Source organism: Muntiacus reevesi, chromosome 11 (genome assembly GCF_963930625.1).
Source record: "Muntiacus reevesi chromosome 11, mMunRee1.1, whole genome shotgun sequence".
Lineage (NCBI taxonomy): Eukaryota > Metazoa > Chordata > Mammalia > Artiodactyla > Cervidae > Muntiacus > Muntiacus reevesi.
The window spans coordinates 44,621,077-44,640,193 of NC_089259.1; the positions used below are offsets into that span (position 1 = coordinate 44,621,077).

A 19,117-nucleotide genomic window follows, 5' to 3' on the forward strand; every position below is an offset into this window, starting at 1 on the left:
TGCTATTTGATAGTTACTGTGTCATAGTACAAGTATAACAAATTCAGTTACCATAGCTTTAATAAGTTATCTGCCAAATAAGAAGGAATGCCTCAGTCCTTGCTTTTCTGTCTTTTGTGCTTTTTTTTATAGTTAGGGTATTTTATGTAAGACCTGGTAAGGTTGTCACTAGTGATAAAAAAAATTTACAGTGATTTCAGAAAGATAGGAGACTCTTCTTAAGTCTTACTATTCTATCTTCTGAGAAAGTCTTCTCTTTCCACAGAGAAGAGATATGGAAGATGGAAAACCCTCCATCTTTGCTTTTGACTTCCTGCTCTACCTATCTCCTCCCCTCCCATTTTGTTTCAGTTATGTCTTATTTTTTCTCTGTTAAGTCAGTCTTGGGTAGTTCTTGCCTATGTATAGGGATCATGCTGCTAGAAAAATTTCTTGACCACACCTCTCTAGGAAAATGAAATGTCCTAAACCCCAAGGTCTTGGTGATATAAAGAGATCGTTTAGGTGCATTTTTAAAAAACAGTAATAGTTAATGTTTATCGAGTGCCTATTCTGTGCCAAACTCCGCTCTGTGAGCTTTTCATGCATTATCTCATTTGAGCCATACAACTGTTTGAGGTACAGGTGCTTTTAGGGCATCTTCTCTGACCCATCAAATTAAATGAACCATAGAATAAGTTAGATGGATATTTCGTTAAGTACACAGTAAGTATTAGTTATTGTTGTGGTTATTGACTAAAGTAATATTCTCATTGTTTTCACCCTGTTTATTTTCTGTGCCTTATACGCGTTCATAGTATACTTGCCTTGTTTGTTGGGTATTTGTCTCTCTTAATAGAGTGTAAGGTTCCTGAGGACAGGAACAGGGGTCCCTGTTGTAGCTTCAATGCTTAGAACTGTCTCTGGCACCTAGCACATGCTTGGCTGTTTCTTATATGAGTAACTGAACCCCATTTGCTCTTGAAAAAATGGAACCACAACTGGTTAATAGCTTACCAGAGCCATTCACATAGAAGTGATGGAGCCAGGTGGGATTAACACCAAACAGGCTAAAGCCTGTGTTCCATCCAAGCCAGTCTCCTAAGACTTCCTTTTAGGTTCTCTGTGGTGTCACCGACCAAGACTAGGTCACTTGATATTTTATCAGTGTGTCCAGTGGCTTCCCATTTCTTTTCCTTGAGTCATATTTTTTCTCCTCAAATGGATTCCCATGGTGATACTGGCTTGTGTATCTCTACCCTTAAGATCTCCTTCACTGGAACTCATTGAAGAACCCCAAGGTAGGTCTCCATTCTTTTGCCCAGTCAGTCAACAAATAATCTGTTTTTTAAAATACTTATTCATTTATTTTTTGGTTGTGCTGGGCGTCTCTTGCTGTGTGTGATGAGTGGGGGGGACCACTCTCTAGTTGGGGTACGAGGACGTCTCATTGCTGTGGCTACTCTTGTAGCAGAGCACAAACTCGGGTGCGTAGGCTTCAGTGGTTGTGGCCGGGGGCTGCCTCACTAATTGGGGCACACGAGCTCCATTGCCCCGTTGCATGTGGGGTCTTCATAGACCAGGGATCAGACTGGGGTCCTTTGCTTTACAAAAAGGGTTCTTAACCACTGAACCACCAAGGAAGCCCTAAGTATTCTATTAAATGCCAGCTGTATACCACATTCAAAATTGCATTTTGTTTGGTTACTTTTTAAATCGCTCATTTTCAACTTGCATGGTGCTCAGTTGTCAGTGGTTTCTCTTTTTAATGTGTGATGTTTACATTATTGGAATGGTGGCTTATTCTTGAGACGCTTCCAAGTATAGCAAATTAGAGCTGCAGTCCTAGATACACACAGCTTGAGTTTGAATCCCAGCCCTTACAGTTACCTTGGACAGATTCCTTAAGTTTTTTGTTCCCTGATTTCCTGTAAAATAATAATCATGTTTTGTACTTCATGGAGTTGTTAGGAAGATTAATCAATGCACTTAAACTCTTAGATGGCTGTGATGGAGTGTCTGCTCAGTCATGTGTGACCCTTGTACAATAAGTAATAGGGGTAGTTATACTTGATCAACACTATATTATTATTATTATTATTACATTGTATCCCATGGTGCTTTATATAATTTTTTATTGTGATGGTTTTCTGGTTGGGTTGAAAATGTAGATTAGTCATATTCCTGAGTTTATGATACATAATCATCATTGATCCTTGCAAGATAACTTCTTAGTTTGTATGTTTATTCTTTTATTCCTGTCATTCATTTCCCTTCCTCCTCCTCTCTATGTTTGCCTTTACCTTTTAACACTTATTCTTTAAAAAATTTTTTTTCTTGAGGTATATAGTTGATTTATAGTATTATATGTTTCAAGTGTATAACATAGTGTTTCACAATTTTTATTTTTCAAATTATGGATTTATAAATAAAAATCAGTCAATTGATTAAATTAATAAATAAATAAATTCAGCTGTGCGGAATCTTTAAACCGCTCACATGGTTTCTCCGGTTGTGGCTGATGGGGACTGCGCTCTAGGTGCAGCGCGTGGGCTTCTCACGGTGGTGGCTGCCCTTGTTGCAGAGCGTGGGCTCTGGGACGTGCAGAGCGTGGGCTCGGTAGCTGTGGCACACAGGCTTAGTTGCCCCACAGCACGTAGGATCTTTCTGGACCAGGGGTTGAACCTGTGTGCCCTGTATTGGCAGGTGGATTCTTAACCACTGGACCACAAGGGGGGCATCTCATAATTTTTAAAGGTTGTACTCCAATTGGAGTTGTTGTACACATTTATCTTGAAAATGAGTATTTTTCTGATTTTTTCCCGTACATAAATCTAAATGACATGCTTTGTTTTTGATTTTATTCCTTGTATAGTTTTTCCTTTCAACTCAGTGCTTTTAAAAATCCTTCATGTGACTACATGTGCATGTAGTCTTTTGCTTCCAGCAGCCACACCGTCCTGGTGTCTGCCCATCTGTTCACCCCCTCCCACAGTGCTGGCCCGCAGGTTGCCTCCAAACCCTTGCCACCACATGTGGTGTGGCCTTCTTTAGACATTTCTCTTCCAGACCTGATTTGAGCAATTCTTTGACATAGATTGGAGAAGGAAATGGCAACCCACTCCAGTATTCTTGCCTGGAAAATTCCATGGGCAGAGGAACCTGGCAGGCCACAGTCCTTGGGATTGCAAAGAATCAGCCATGACTGAGTGACTGAACACATTGACACGTGTCCTCTGGAGTGGAATTTCTGGCTGCAGGGTATATGTCCACTTCATTTAAGTGTATTTCCACATTCCTCTCCAAGGTAGCTGCCTACTCTGCATTCCTGTTTTTTTTTTGTTTGCAAGCACTAGAGTTGTCCTGCTTGGAGACCCCTCGGGGGTAATATATTTGCTGTCAAATATGGGAAGAAGTGAGACTCCCCGTGGCCAGAGGAGCCTGCCGGGTTATAGCTCACAGGGCTGCAAAGAGTCAGACACGGCTGAAGCGACTTAGCACGCATGCTTGGGAAGAAGTATGATAAGGTAGAAGAATTAGTCTTTAATTTGTCAAATCCAGGGCACCTGGATTATAAAGCGGACCATTGCGTGTACTGCTAAGGTTAAACACTGCCAGATTAAACTGTTATGTGATGTAGTTTGTAAGATGCATTCTGGCTGCAAAGATGAAAAGTGTGAAGATGTGTGAGTCTGGGATTGATGAAGGAACAGTATTTTTAGCCACTCATTCATTCTCCAGAGCTCACCGATGCATTGAACATCATGTATATGAAGGTGAAAATGTCACGTTCAGCACTGAAAAAAATGAATTTTCCTCCAGGGACTGTAGTGCCATGAAAATGGTTGGAAATCACGGGGAGGGTAGGTTTCTGCTGAACTTAACTTGTTGCTATTAACATTTAAATGACCTGATTTTAAGTTATTGCGGTTCCTGTCATCAGAAGCTTTCAGGTAGTCCTGAATGATCGAGTGTCTTGAATATTATAGTTATTTCTTCTATGGAAAAAGGTTGAACCACCTGTCCAGTGTTCAGCTCTTAGCATGAGAAACTTGAAAAACATTGGTTGCCACTCACAAAAGTGTGGAAACCAAAGCTTAAGCAGGATAAAGATTTTGTTTCTCTGGTATAACAGAATTCTGAATATAGGCAATTTAGACCTGGTATTTACTGTTGATATCATTAGAAACCCAGGCTCCTTTTAATCTTCTGGGTGGCTGTAAAAATAGCATATGTTTTTCACCTCAAAATCACAGATGGTTGATCTGCCTCCACTGTTGTGTCCATGTTCTAGGCAGAAATAAGGAGAAGGGTGATGAAAAAAATGCAGCATATACCAAATGAATTTGTTCTTTAAAGAGCTTTCCTAGAGCTAAAGCTGGTGACCTTGATTGACTACACTACATGTAGGTGCCAGGAGAGGGAAGCTGGGAAGTGTATATTTTTAACTGGACATGTTGCTGCTAATAAAAATCAGAGTTACTTGAGAAAGAGAGACAAGTAACAGTTTTTTCCTCTCCTCAAGGTCTTTCTTAGTTCAGAAATAAGTGAATCTGTATAATCTAACATCTCTCCACACCAACATGGGAACAATATAGTGCTTATGTTTATTACAACTTGTTACTAGTGGTATGCTGTTGTTCAGTTGCTCAGTCGTGTCTGACTCTTCGTGACCCCATGAACTGCAGCACACCAGGCTTCCCCGTCTTTCACTATCTTCCAGAGTTTGCTCAAACCCATGTCCATTGTATCGGTGATGCCAGCCAACCATCTCATCCCCTGTCACCCGCTTCTCCTCCTGCCCCCCATCTTTCCCAGCATCAGGGTCTTTTCCAGTGAGTTGACTTTTCTCATCAGGTGGCCAAAGTATTGGAGCTTCAGCATCAGTCCTTCCAGTGAATATTCAGGGCTGATTTTCTTTAAGATTGACTGATTTGATCTCCTTGCTGTCCAAGGCACTCTGAAGAGTCTTCTCCGACACCAATTTCGAAAGCATCAATTCTTCAGCGCTCAGCCTTCTTTATGGTCCAACTCTCACATCCGTACATGACTACTGGAAAGACCATAGCTTTAACTAGATGGACCTTTGTCAGCAAAGTGCTGTCTCTGCTTTTTAATACTTTTCAAAACTAATGGTATAGTTTATTACTGGGACTCATGTTGCTTTGATTTCCCCATCTCTAAAAACCCAAGCAGATTGTTCACAGGAAACTTCACAAGCATTGATTCCCACTCCCCACTCAGCTGCTTGCTGACTGAGAACCCTGGGAGGAGAGTTGCTCAGGCCAGGCTTCCTGGTCTTAGAGGACTCTTCATTGCACTTTTATGCACACTTATTGCTGCCTAAATCTCCTTGCTTACTCCACTTCCTTATTCCTCTCCTCCTCACTCTTCTCGCCTGTCAGTTTTTAAATGCTAAAATCTCTTTTTGTTTATCTCTCATTAATGGTCCCTGGGTTCCTCATTGCTTGGGAAGTGCTGGAAGCTTGACTGTCTCTGAGTCGAGGGACTTAAATCTACAAGTCAGTTGAAATTGTTAAAGTTCTCACCCTGAAAAAAGTAGAAGTTTCACTTCTTGTGGTAACAGTCTTCTTGATTTGCAGAATGGTAATTATGAGGAATGTGGTCATCATTTGTTGATTTAAGACATGTATTGAGACATGTGGCCAGGAATACAGCAATGAATATGACAAGAGTTCCTTTTTTTATGGAGATCATATTTAAGTGAGAGACATCATCAAACAGCAATTAAATAAGCTGTCTTCAAGGTCATGTAACATAGCATTGCTTAGCAGTGGGAATTTTCTGCTTTAGATAGGAAGTCAGCAAACTTTCTCTGTAAAGACCTGGGCAAGACAGTAAATATTTTAGGCTTTCCAGCTTGCATATGGTCTATTACGTATTCTTCCTTCTTCTTTTTTTTTCTTTTTTTTTGGTCTCTTAACAACTTTATAAATGTAAAACCTGTTCCTAGCTTGTGGGCTATATAGGAACAGGACATGGGCGGGATTTGGCCCGTCAATTTGATATGTTAACTCTTGCTTTCAATTGTGTGTTAGATAAGCCATTTGAAGAGTTTAGGCAATTGGACTTATATGTCCTGATTTCTGTTTTCAAATTATCACTGAAGCAATAGACTAAAAGCAGATAAGGTAGAAGAGGAAGACAGTACTAGAAAATTGCCTTGTGCAAGACTCCAAGTTTTTGGCTTCATCTCCTGGAACCATTTATTGAGAAATAGAAAGCTGGAAGAAAACTGATGTAGGAGGTAAAATATAAGTTCTGTTTTGAACACATTAAACTTTAAATGACAATTGGACTCCCAGATGAAATTGTCACTTTGACTTTAGAGGAAAGTCTATGACTGGAGGTAAGGTAGATATGTGTGTGTGTGTGTGTGTGTGTGTGTGTGTGTGTGTTTGTATGTAATATACATCAGCGTGTGAAAATGTTAGTTGCTCAGTGACTCTTTGTGACCCCTTGGACTGTAGCTTCCAGGCTCCTCTGTCCATAGGATTCTCTAGGGAAGAATACTGGAGTGGGGTGCCATTCCCTTCTCCAGGAGATCTTCCTGACATAGGGATCAAACCCAGGTCTCCTGAGTTGCAGGCATGCAAGTACCACATAAAACTTTATTATTGGATGACATTACCTGGGGAGAATAGAGGACCCCAAACCAAGCCAAGGGGTAGTCAAACATTAGAAATAGGGTAGAGCAAAAAAACCCATCATATGAACCTGAGAAGCTTAAGAGGGTCCTGTGAGTTAAGGAAGAAAACCAAAAGGAGTCTATCACATAAGGTGAAAGAGGATGGAGTGGTCAACTCTGCCAAATCATGCTATCATGTAAGATAAATATCCAGAAATAACCATTGAACTGGGCATTATGGGGGCGGGGGGGATTCATAACCTGAACAAGTATTGTTATTGGAACAGTGTGGGACAAAAACCGTATGAAAGGTTTATTAAGGATTGACTTATGTTAATCTGCATATTTTAAAGGGCGAACAGAAATTGCCTGGGTTGAAAGGGAGAGAGTAAAGAATTTTTTAAATGGACAGTCAACTCAGGTGTATGGAGAGTTAAGAGAGAGCATAACATATTTGAGGAGTGGCAAGCATTTATTTTGGCTAGAATAGAGTTTTCTTTTAAGCTAGTGCCCACAGGCATGGTTGGCAAGGGCCAGATGCAGAAGGAGTAGTGGAGGGACTTCCCTAATGGTACAGTGGATAAGAGGCCACCTGGCAATGAAGGAGATACGGGTTCGATCCCTGGTCCAGGATCCCACATACCATGGAGCAACTAAGCCCCAAGAGCCAGGACTACTGAGCCCAGCTCCTGAAGACCTTAACGCCCTAAAGCCCATGCTCCGCAGCAAGAGAAGCCACCACAGCCAGAAGCCCACACACCACAGAGAAGAGTAGCCCTGCTCTCCACAACTAGAGAGAGCCCACATGCCTCAATGAAGACCCAGCACAGCCAAAATTAAATAAATAATAAATTTAAAAAGAAAAAAAGTGTAGTGGGAATGGTAACCCACCCCAGTATTCTTGCCTGGAGAATCCCATGGACGGAGGAGCCTGGTAGGCTACAGTCCACGGGGTCGCAAAGAGTCGGACACGACTGAGCGACTTCACTTTCACTTTTCACTTTCAGAGTGCCATGAAGTTTGGAATTTATTCTGAAGACAGGATCCTCTGAAGGATTTAACACTGGGAAATACATTTTTGATAGCATTTTTAAAAGATAAGGTAAAGGAAGATAGTTTTGGAGATTTGCAAAGCTGAAGGTAGGGAAAGAGTAGGAAACCATTGTCGTAATCTAGGTAAGACATGGCAAGAATCTAACTGAAGCCTTGTCATTGGATGTTAAAGAGGATGGTTTAGTTGTGACACCTTTTTATGGAATAAACTCAACAATAAAAAAACAGTGATTTCTGATCAGGATAAGCAATGGGAGAGATGTATCAAATGTGACTGAGATTTTTTTGCTTTGGAGACCAAGGAGATGCAAAGAATATAAGATTCAGTGAGGTGGGTGATTTGGTTCATTTTGGACATTTGTGGCATCACCCATGTAGTAGTTAATTGAAGACATGTAGCAGTCAGATAATATGGATCTACAATATATGCAGAGTCTGGCCAGGAAAAAATTACCTGGGCAAGGCACCAGCATATAAACCCCAGTTGTCAAAGAGTTTTTCAGTGAGATTAGATTAAGGGAAAAATAATCCTAATGACAGCCTGGTTAAAAAAATGATTTATGAGGCAGCAGATTCAAAGCATAGTTTAACAACCATTTGTATGAACAAACAAAGTTTTATTAGATTTGCAAATTGACCTTGTTATTTACCTTTTTCTCTTGATTAAGATTGAAGAATTGGAGGAGAAACTTAATGATGCACTTCACCAGAAGCAGCTACTAGCCCTGAGATTAGACAACCAATTGACTTTCCAACAAAAGGATGCCAGGTAAAAGTTTTAAAAAGCAACAATACCTATTTAGCAGTTAAAAATAATGTCATTACCTATTCATGCATGTGATTATGAGCTAAAATAGAGAAATCTTAAAGACAGTAATCATTTTTACATCCAGACTAAGAAAAAACTACTTGATATAATACACAAAAATACAGAAAGCCAGAATTTGATATTCATTCAATAAATATTGCAGATATAAGTGAACCATACATGAAAATGGAAGCACTCTAAACTTATCACCACTTAACTTTCTGTCTTTTTTTCTCAGCTGTTTGTAAGACCTCCTCAGATAACCCTTTTGCCGTTTTGCATTTCCTCTTCTTAGGGATGGTCTTGGTCACTGCCTCCTGTACAATGTCACGAACCTCTGTCCATAGTTCTTCAGGCACTCTGTCTATCAGATCTGTTCCCTTGAATCTATTTGTCACTTCCACTGTATAATCATAAGGGATTTGATTTAGGTCATACCTGAATGGGCTAGTAGTTTTCTCCACTTTCTTCAATTTATGTCTGAATTTGGCAATAAGGAGTTCATAATCTGAGCCACAGTCAGCTCCCGGTCTTATTTTTGCTGACTGTATAGAGCTTCTCCATCTTTGACTGCAAAGAATATAATCAGTCTGATTTCTGTATTGGCCACCTGGTGATGTCCATGTGTAGAGTCTTCTCTTGTGTTGCTGGAAAAGGGTGTTTTGTGTGTTCTCTTGGCAAAACTCTATTAGCCTTTGCCCTGCTTCATTTTGTACTCCAAGGCCAAGCTTGCCTATTAACTCCAGATATCTCTTGACTTCCTACTTTTGCATTCCAGTCCCCTATAATGAAAAGGACATCTTTTTTGGAAGTTAGCTCTAGAAAGTCTTCTAGGTGTTCAAAGAACCACTCAGCTTCTTCAGCGTTAGTGGTTGGGGCATAGACTTGGATTACTCTGATATTGAATGGTGTGCCTCGGAAATGAATGGAGATCATTCTGTCATTTTTGAGATTACACTCAAGTACTACACTTTGGACTCTAGAAGAGAAATTGAAGGCATAGGGGAAAAGTAAGATGTACCCATTTGAATGGAGAGTTCCAGAGAATAGCAAGGAGAGATAAGAAAGCATTCCTCAGTGATCAGTGCAAAGAAATAGTGGAAAACAACAGAATGGGAAAGACTAGAGGTCTCTTCAAGAAGATTAGAGGTGTCAAGGGAACACTTCATGCAAAGATGGGCTCAATAAAGGACAGAAATAGTATGGACCTAACAGAAGCAGAAGATATTAAGAAGAGGTGGCAAGAAAAAGAGAACTATACAAAAATATCATCATGACTCAGGATAACCCAGATCACCCACCTCAGCCAGACATCCTGGAATGCAAAGTCAAGTGGGCCTTAGGAAGCATCACTATGAACTAGTGTAGGTGATGGAATTCCAGTTGAACTATTTCAAATCCTAAAAGATGGTGCTGTTGAAATGCTGCACTCAGTATGCCAGCAAATTTAGAAAACACAGCAGTGGCCACAGGACTGGAAAAGGTCAGTTTTCATTCCAATCCCAAAGAAGGGCAATGCCAAAGACTGTTCAAACTACCACACATTTGCACTCATCTCACATGCTAGCAAAGTAATGCTCAAAATTCTCCAAGCCAGGCTTCAACAGTATGTGAACTGTGAACTTCCAGATATTCAGGCTGGTTTTAGAAAAGGCAGAGGAACCAGAGATCAAATTGCCAACATCCGCTGGATCATCAAAAAAGCAAGAGAGTTCCAGAAAAAATGTCCATTTCTGCTTATTGACTATGCCAAAGCCTTTGACTGTGTGGATCACAACAAACTGTGAACGATTCTTAAAGAGATGGGAATACTCGACCACCTTACCTGCCTCTTGAGAAAGCTGTATGCAGGTCAAGAAGCAATAGTTAGAACTGGACACGAAACAACGGACTTTTCCAAATCAGGAAAGGAGTACGTTAAGGCTGTGTATTGTCACCCTGCTTATTTAACTTATATGCAGAGTATGTCATGAGAAATGCTGGACTGGGTGAAGCACAAGCTGGAATCAAGATTGCCGGGAGAAATATCAATAACCTCACATATGCAGATGGCACTACGCTTATGTCAGAAAGAGGAACTGAAGAGCCTCTTGATGAAAGTGAAAGAAGAGAGTGAAAAACCTGGGTTAAAACTCAAGATTCAAAATGCTAAGATTATGGCATCCGGTCCCATCACTTTATTAGCAGGCAGATGGGGAAACAATGGAAACAGTGAGAGATTGTATTTTCTTGGGCTCTAAAATCACTGTGGACAGTGACTGCAACCATGAAATTAAAAGACGCTTGCTCCTTGGAAGAAAAGCTATGACCCACCTAGACAGCATATTAAAAAGCAGAGACATTAGTTTGCCAACAAAGGTCTGTCTAGTGAGAGCTGTGGTTTTTCCAGTAGTCATGTGTGGATGTGAGAGCTGGACTATAAAGAAAGCTGAGTGCCAAAGAATTGATGCTTTTGAACTGTGGTGTTGGAGAAGACTCTTGAGAGTCCCGTGGACTGCAAGGAGATCCAACCAGTCTATCCTGAAATCGGTCCTGACTATTCATTGGAAGGACTGATGCTGAAGCTGAAACTCCCAATACTTTGGCCCCCAAAGAAGTGACTCATTGGAAAGGACCCTGATGCTGAGAAATGTTGAAGGCAGGAGGAGAAGGGGATGACAGGATGAGATGGTTGGGTGGCATCACCAATTCAATGGACGTGAGTTTGAGCAAGTTCTGGGAGTTGGTGATGGATAGGGAAGCCTGACGTGCTGCAGTCCGTGGGGTCACAAAGAGTTGTACATGACTGAGTGACTGAACTGTACTGAACCAGCTGTCTTAACCTTTCTTCATTTGCTTTGTAGAAAGTATTGATACATTCTGTGGACCTTTGGTTTCTTTCGGGCTGAAGTACCTTCTGTTTGCCTGCCTACTTTCTCCAGCTCAGTTGTGCCCTTATCCAAAGTTCCTTGTATTGTTCTCAAATAGACCTATGCCACTTGTGCTTACTATACTTCTATAGGGGCTTCCCTGGTGGCTCAGAGGTTAAAGCGTCTGCCTCCAATGCGGGAGACCTGGGTTCGATCCCTGGGTTGGGAAGATCCCCTGGAGAAGGAAATGGTAACCCACTCTAGTATTCTTGCCTGTAGAATCCATGGACAGAGGAGTCTGGTAGGCTACAGTCCACGGGGTCGCAAAGAGTCAGACACAACTGAGTGACTTCACTTTCACTTTCTTTCATACTTCTGTAACTTAATTAAAATTATATTTTAAAATGAATACAAAGGCATATACAGTTCTTTGTAGATTATAATGAATTCTTTGGAATGGTTCAATAAAAGTGAGTGACTAAAATATCGTCAAATAAGTGTAAGCAAGAGATGTTTAGAGATTAGGGGTAGATTAGGGGTAGAAATCAAATCTATAAAAAATATGCTCAGATTTCTTCTCAAGTGTCTTTTTAAAAGGCCTCCTGCCATTGTAAAGAAATTGAACTTGGAAATCATGAGAAATGATTTACAGATAAACAAGGCACATCTCCACATGACAAAAAATCTAGACCCTGGGGAAAAAATGTTTCAGATGAATGTTTATTTCTGTATTTTAATTATAGGTAGATGTAAAAGGAGGCATCTTTCCCGTTTGTAAGATTTTACTATTTAACTGATATATTAAAAAATTATCTGACCAGTTATCAGCCACTGTCACATTAGATGAGTGTGGTTCTCAGGTTTGACCATGCATCAGAGCCACCTGGAGGGATTCTGGGAAAAGACTGTTGGGCCCACTCTGGGATTCTGACTTGCACTGGGCCCTGAGAATTTGCATTTCTTCCAACTTCCCAGATGATGTGAACGCTGCTGCTGGCTTGTGGATAACACTTTGAAAACCACTGCATTGGGTAATAAGGCTTCTATTCTAGTTCTTTAGACACTGATCAAATTAAATGAAGTGGGGAGGGCAGTTAGGAGGCTATTGATGTAATCCTCTTGATGGTAAAAAAGAGGTGGTAAAAAGAGGTTGGATTCTGAATATATTTTAAAGGTAAAGCTGGTAGGATGTCCTAATGGATTCAATGTGGGGTTTAGGAGAGAAAGAGGAATCAAAGATTGTGCCAGCCCTTGGCGTGAATAAATCACAGGATGGAGTTGCTATCAACTAAGATGGTGAAACCATAATGGAATAGGTTTGTGAGTGAAGAGTGGGAGTTTAGTTTGGAACATGTTAGGTTAGAGTTATTGTATTAGACATCCATGTGGATATATATGAGAAGTCTGATCTAGAGAGATAAATCTGGGAGCCATTAGGATACAGACAGTATTTAATTCATAAGACTGGATGAATTCCCCAAGGGAGTGAACCTAGACAAGAGGAGAGGACCAAGTAATCCCAACATTAAGATAAATAAGAAAAAAAGACTGGGAAAGTATCGCCAATAAAACAGGAGAAAAATGAAGAGGAAAATAATATGGTATCTGGGAAACCAGATGAAGGAAGGAGAGGGCAGATGTCTCAAGTGCTATTGATGGAGATAAAAAGAAATGAGAATTGATTATTAACAATCTGGATTTTTCAGTTCCCTGGAGATTTTGGTGGAAGTGTGAAAACCTGGTTAGCCTTTGTTTAAGAGGAAAGGTGATGGAGAGAGTGGATATAGAAAACTTTTGAGAACAAAGTGGACAGTGAAATGGGGTCAACAATTGTGGGGGCTTTTTTGTTCATTTGTTTTAAGATAGGACAAATAACAGTGTGTTTGTATGTTGATGGGATACAATGGTGGGGGGGGGCGGGATTCATATGGTCCCTTATTGCTCAAAATTTTCTGGTAGGCAACTAACCATGTCTACTTCATGTATTCCTTGAAAAAGGTGCCGATTACTGTTTTCATTACCTCATTGTCTGTATTGACATTATGGTGGTTCAGTGTTACCATCTTAAATTACCTGGATAAAGACAGTGAAAATTACTTCAGTGAGTAGGGTCTAAAGCAGATATATCAGATTTACACCTTAAGCAGAGGAAATGTATAATTTTATAATTTGAATTTTTAAAGTTATTAACATTTTCTACTTAATAATTTTTGTGGCTGCACACTTAGTAATTAGTATAACTGTCATTTCGTGTTTAACTGGTTAAGTGAGCATTTAGCCGGAGCCAAAAATATTAAGTTTCTCATTTAATTTGATGTTACTGTAAAATAGGAACTTTGAGAAAGTATGTCTCCATGATTTTTTTAACCTTACCATACATTCTCTGATATTGTAGAAAATATCAAGAACTAATGAAACAAGAAATGGAAACTATTTTACTGAGACAGAAACAACTAGAAGAGACAAATCTTCAGCTAAGAGAGAAAGCTGGAGATATTCGTCGAAACCTGCGTGACTTTGAGTTGACAGAAGAACAATATATGAAGCTAAAAAGTTTTCCTGAAGACCAGCTTTCTATTCCTGAATATGTATCTGTAAGTGTCTTGTATCATTAAGAACAAAAAAACTGTGTTTTCAGACTAAAATTTGCCATTTCCATAATAGCCATAACTTTTGAAGTACCCAATTGATAAATTAATTTATGGCTGTGATCTGAAGGTAGTGAAATGGTGTTCAGATGACCAAATTTTAAAGTGTGTTGGTCATTGAGCTCTGAAGTCAAGCAAATAAATAGGGTTAATGGCTGGAAGCTCCATAGAAATAAATTATTTTATCATGAACTCTGGCAGTTTGTAATGTGTATAGAGATACCAGTGGTTGCCAGGGGTTAGGGACAGCAGAGGAGAGGGGAGTGGTGTGATTATGAAGGGATAGCTTGAGAGAGATGGTTGCAGATCTATGTAGGTCAAGATTTCAACTGTGGTGTTGGTTACACGGATATGCACGTAGATTGATCTGTGGGAGTGGTCTCAAATATTTTTAGTATCAGTATCGTTTGCTCTCTAAAAATTACTGAGGACCTCAAAGAGCTTTTGTTTATGTGAACTGTATCTGTTAATACTTATCATATTTGAAGTTAAAACTGAGACATTTTTAAAACATAAGAGTACATAAGCACAAACTTCATTAGTCTTAAGAGCAATGATACTATCACACATTGTGTAGCCACTGGCAGATGCCACTTAACTTAAGAATAAGAGTAAAACAGGCAAAACTAAACAACAAAAAAAAGTAAAGCAGGCAAAAAATATTAGTCTTACTAAGATGGACTGGAATGGGTGAATTTAACTCAGATGGCCATTATATCTACTACTGTGGGCAAGAATCCCTTAGAAAAAATGGAGTAGCCATCACAGTCAACAAGAGAGTCCGAAATGCAGTACTTGGATGCAATCTCAAAAACGACAGAATGATCTCTGTTCATTTCCAAGGCAAACTATTCAATATCACGGTAATCCAAGTCTATACCCGACCAGTAACACTGAAGGAGCTGAAGTTGAACAGTTCTGTGAAGACCTACAAGACCTTCTAGAACTAACACCCAAAAAAGATGTCCTTTTCATTATAGGGGACTGGAATGCAAAAGTAGGAAGTCAAGAAACACCTGTAATAACAGGCAAATTTTGGCCTTGTAGTACAGAATGAAGCAGGGCAAAGGCTAATAGAGTTCTGCCAAGAGAACGCACTGGTCAAAGCAAACACCCTGTTCCAACAAAACAAGAGAAGACTCTATGCATGGACATCACCAGATGGTCAACATCGAAATCAGATTGATTATATTCTTTGCAGCCAAAGATGGAGAAGCTCTATACAGTCAGCAAAAACAAGACCGGGAGCTGACGGTGGCTCAGATCATGAACTCCTTATTGCCAAATTCAGATTGAAATTGAAGAAAGTGGAGGAAACCACTAGACCATTCAGGTATGACCTAAATCAAATCCGTAACGATTATACAGTAGAAGTGAGAAATAGATTTAAGGGACTAGATCTGATAAGACAGAGTGCCGATTAACTGTGAATGGAGGTTTGTGACACTGTACAGGAGACAGGAATCCAGACCATCCCCAAGAAAAAGAAATGCAAAAAAGCAAAATGCTGTCAGAGGAAGCGTTACAAATAGCTGTGAAAAGAAGAGAAGTGAAAAGCAAAAAAGAAAAAAAAAGATATACCCATTTGAATGCAGAGTTCCAAAAATAGCAAGGAGAGATAAGCTTTCCTCAGTGATCAGTGCAAAGAAATAGAGGAAAACAATAGAGACTACAGATCTCTTCATGAAAATTAGAGATACCAAGAGAACATTTCATGTAAAGATGGACTCAATAAAGGACAGAAATGCTATGGACCTAGTAGAAACAGGAGCTATTAAGAAGAGGTTGCAAGAATACACAGAAGAACTATACAAAAAAGATCTTCATGACCCAGATAATCACAATGGTATGATCATTCAACTAGAGCCAGACATCCTGGATACAAAGTCAAGTGAGCCTTAAGAAGCATCACTAAGAACAAAGCTAGTGGAGGTGATGGAATTCCAATTGAACTATTTCACATTCTAAAAGATGATGCTGTGAAAGTGTTGCACTCAATATGCCAGCAAATTTGGAAACCTCAGCACTGGCCACGGGAATGGAAAATGTCAGTTTTTATTCCAATCCCAGAGAAAGGCAATGCCAAAGAATGCTCAAACTACCACACAATTGCACTCATCTCACACACTAGTAAAGTAATGCTCAAAATTCTCCAAGCCAGGCCTCAGCAATATGTGTACCGTGAACTTCCAGTAGTTCAAGCTGGTTTTAGAAAAGGCAGAGGAACAAGAGATCAAGTTGCCGACATCCACTGGATCATCGGAAAAGCAAGAGAGTTCCGGAAAAACATCTATTTCTGCTTTATTGACTATGCCAAAGCCTTTGACTGTGTGGATCACAATAAACTGTGGAAAATTCTTAAAGAGATGGGAATACCAGACCACCTGACCTGCCTCTTGAGAAATCTGTATGCAGGTCAGGAAGCAACAGTTAGAACTGGACATGGATCAACAGACTATTCCAAATAGGAAAAGGAGTACGTCAAGGCTGTATATTGTCACCCTGCTTATTTAACTTATATGCAGAGTACATCATGAGAAACACTGGGCTGGAGGAAGCACAAGCTGGAATCAAGATTGCTGGGAGAAATATCAAAACCTCAGATATGCAGATGACACCACCCTTATGGCAGAAAGTGAAGAGGAACTAAAAAGCCTCTTGATGAAAGTGAAAGAGAAGAGTGAAAAAGTTGGCTTAAAGCTCAACATTCAGAAAACTAACATCATGGCATCCAGTCCCATCACTTCATGGCAAATAGATGGGGAAACAGTGGCTGACTTTATTTTTCTGGGCTCCAGAATCACTGCAGATGGTGATTGCAGCCATGAAATTAAAAGACGCTTACTCCTTGGAAGAAAAGTTATGACCAATCTAGATAGCATATTAAAGAGCAGAGACATTACTTTGTCAATAAAGGTCCATCTAGTCAAGGCTGTGGTTTTTCCAGGAGTCATGTATGGATGTGAGAGTTGGACTGTAAAGAAAGCTGAGCACCACAGAATTGACGCTTTTGAACTGTGGTGTTGGAGAAGACTCTTGAGAGTCCCTTGGACTGCAAGGAGATCCAACCAGTCCATCCTAAAGGAGTCAGTCCTGGGTGTTCATTGGAAGGACTGATGCTGAAGCTGAAACTCCAATACTTTGGCCACCTCATGCAAAGAGCTGATTCATTTGAAAAGACCCTGATGCTGGGAGGGATTGGGGGCAGGAGGAGAAGGGGATGACAGGATAAGATGGTTGGATGGCATCACTGACTCAATGGACATGGATTTGGGTGGACTCCGGGAGTTGGTGATGGACAGTGAGGCCTGGCGTGCTGCTGTTCATGGGGTCGCAAAGAGTCCGTCACGACTGACTGACTGAACCGAACTAGGCAAATAGTTTTGATCTTGTGGATTTCCTGAAAGTGTCTCAGCATGGCAGCAGTGGGGTGTGGGTCCCAAGAACACACAGAACACACACACTGCAAGTTTGTGATACAGAGAAGTCATTTCACCCTAAGAGGCTTGAAGTTTTTCGTCTGCAAAAAGCTTAATAATAATAACAGTATCTTTATTCAGTACCTTATAATAATCTATGATGAAAAAGAATCTGAGAAAGAGTATATATATATATATGTGTGTGTGTGTGTAACTGAATCATCTTGCTATACACCTGAAACTAACAGAGCGTTGTAAATCAACTACTTCAAGTAAAAAAAATAATAACAACACTTTTCTGTTGAGGTAATTGTGAAGATTAATTGTGAATATGTACGTAGAAAGCTTAACAGTGCTTAGAACTTAGTAAACACATAATAAATATTACCTATTATTTTTGCTGGAGTGGTAATTGCCTCTCTTGCTCCTCATTTGGATAAGATTTCCAGATTAATAATTTCCTATAAAATGGAGTACTGTTTTGTTTGTCCAGCTTTTTATTTAAATAGCTCAAGCATAAATTTTTCTGCCCCCAGTACTGTCCAAAACCAATGATATACCTCAAGTGCTGTCACTGAGGCTCTTTATTCATCATAGCTGGAAAGTATTCCATTAGTGGCAGTCATACATGTTTTTGTTGTCTGGTTTCTTCTTTGTCTTATCTTTTGTTTTCAGACAGTATTGTCCTAATTAGTTAATTATACACAGATTCATTGTGTTCAGTACTAGCTTTAGTGCTGGCCTCTTACCAAATGTGGTACTCCTGCAATTCAGCACTGCATTAAGGAGTTTCAGGTTGTATGACTATACAATAATTAGTCCCTACTTGCCCTCTCCTAATTTGCGGATAGCTTAGTTTTGTAGAAACTTGTCAGATGGAACACATTACTAAGTTAGGGCAGGCAAATTCCCCTGAGAGAATTGAGAGTGGAAAGAGAAATCTGAACTGAATGGGAATAGTGACAGGAAAGATACCTCCTGATTATTTATCCCCTACACGGCATTCATAGTAAGCAGAGCTTCACCCAGAGCCTAGGATGGTGGTAGTGGTTTAGTTGCTAAGTCGGTTCTGATTCTTTGCGACCCTGTGGACTGTAGCCCACAGGGCTCCTCTCTCCATGGGATTCTCCAGGCACGAATACTGGAGTGGGTTGCCATTTCCTTCTCTATATTTATGAAATATAGAGGCTTTCATATTTCCAAGGCTTTGCATATATATGTATTTAGGCACTGGGGACAGAGCAGTGTACAGACCAGACATATATTCCTGTCTTCCCAGAGATTACATTCCTGTGGAGCAACACACACAGCAAACTAAAACCTGTAGCATATTTGTCATAAATGGTATGGAGAAAAGAGCAGAGTGAAAAGTTGAACTGCTGTCCGTGAAGGTACTGTGTTAAATCAGGTTAGATGAGGGAATTCCCTGCAGTCTAGGGTTAGGACTCCGTGCTGTCACTGCCACAGACCTGGGTTCAATTCCTGATTGAGGAACTAAAATCCCTCAAGCAGCGTAGCCTGGCCAAAATATATTTATATATATATCAGGGGAGTCAGGGAAGGTTTTACTGATAAGGTCATATCTGATCAGAGGCCTGAAGGGAGTGAAAGCATGAACCATACATTTACATGTGGGGAAGAGCTTGCTTTCCTATCAGCGGAAATAGCAAAAGCAAAGCTTTTGAACACTTCATGTGTTCAGGAAATAAGCC

At 40.1% G+C, this 19,117-nt stretch overlaps 1 protein-coding gene across 2 annotated transcripts in view; it reads left to right on the forward strand.

The window, feature by feature from the left end:
* The window catches only part of PIBF1 (progesterone immunomodulatory binding factor 1), a 217,917-nt gene that overhangs the window by 1,876 nt on the left and 196,924 nt on the right, over nucleotides 1-19,117 (forward strand). For both annotated transcript variants that reach the window (XM_065901893.1, XM_065901894.1), the window contains exons 3-4: nucleotides 8,350-8,450; nucleotides 13,734-13,932. In XM_065901893.1, coding sequence (XP_065757965.1) covers nucleotides 8,350-8,450; nucleotides 13,734-13,932 — 300 coding nt within the window. The remainder of the gene's footprint in view (nucleotides 1-8,349; nucleotides 8,451-13,733; nucleotides 13,933-19,117) is intronic.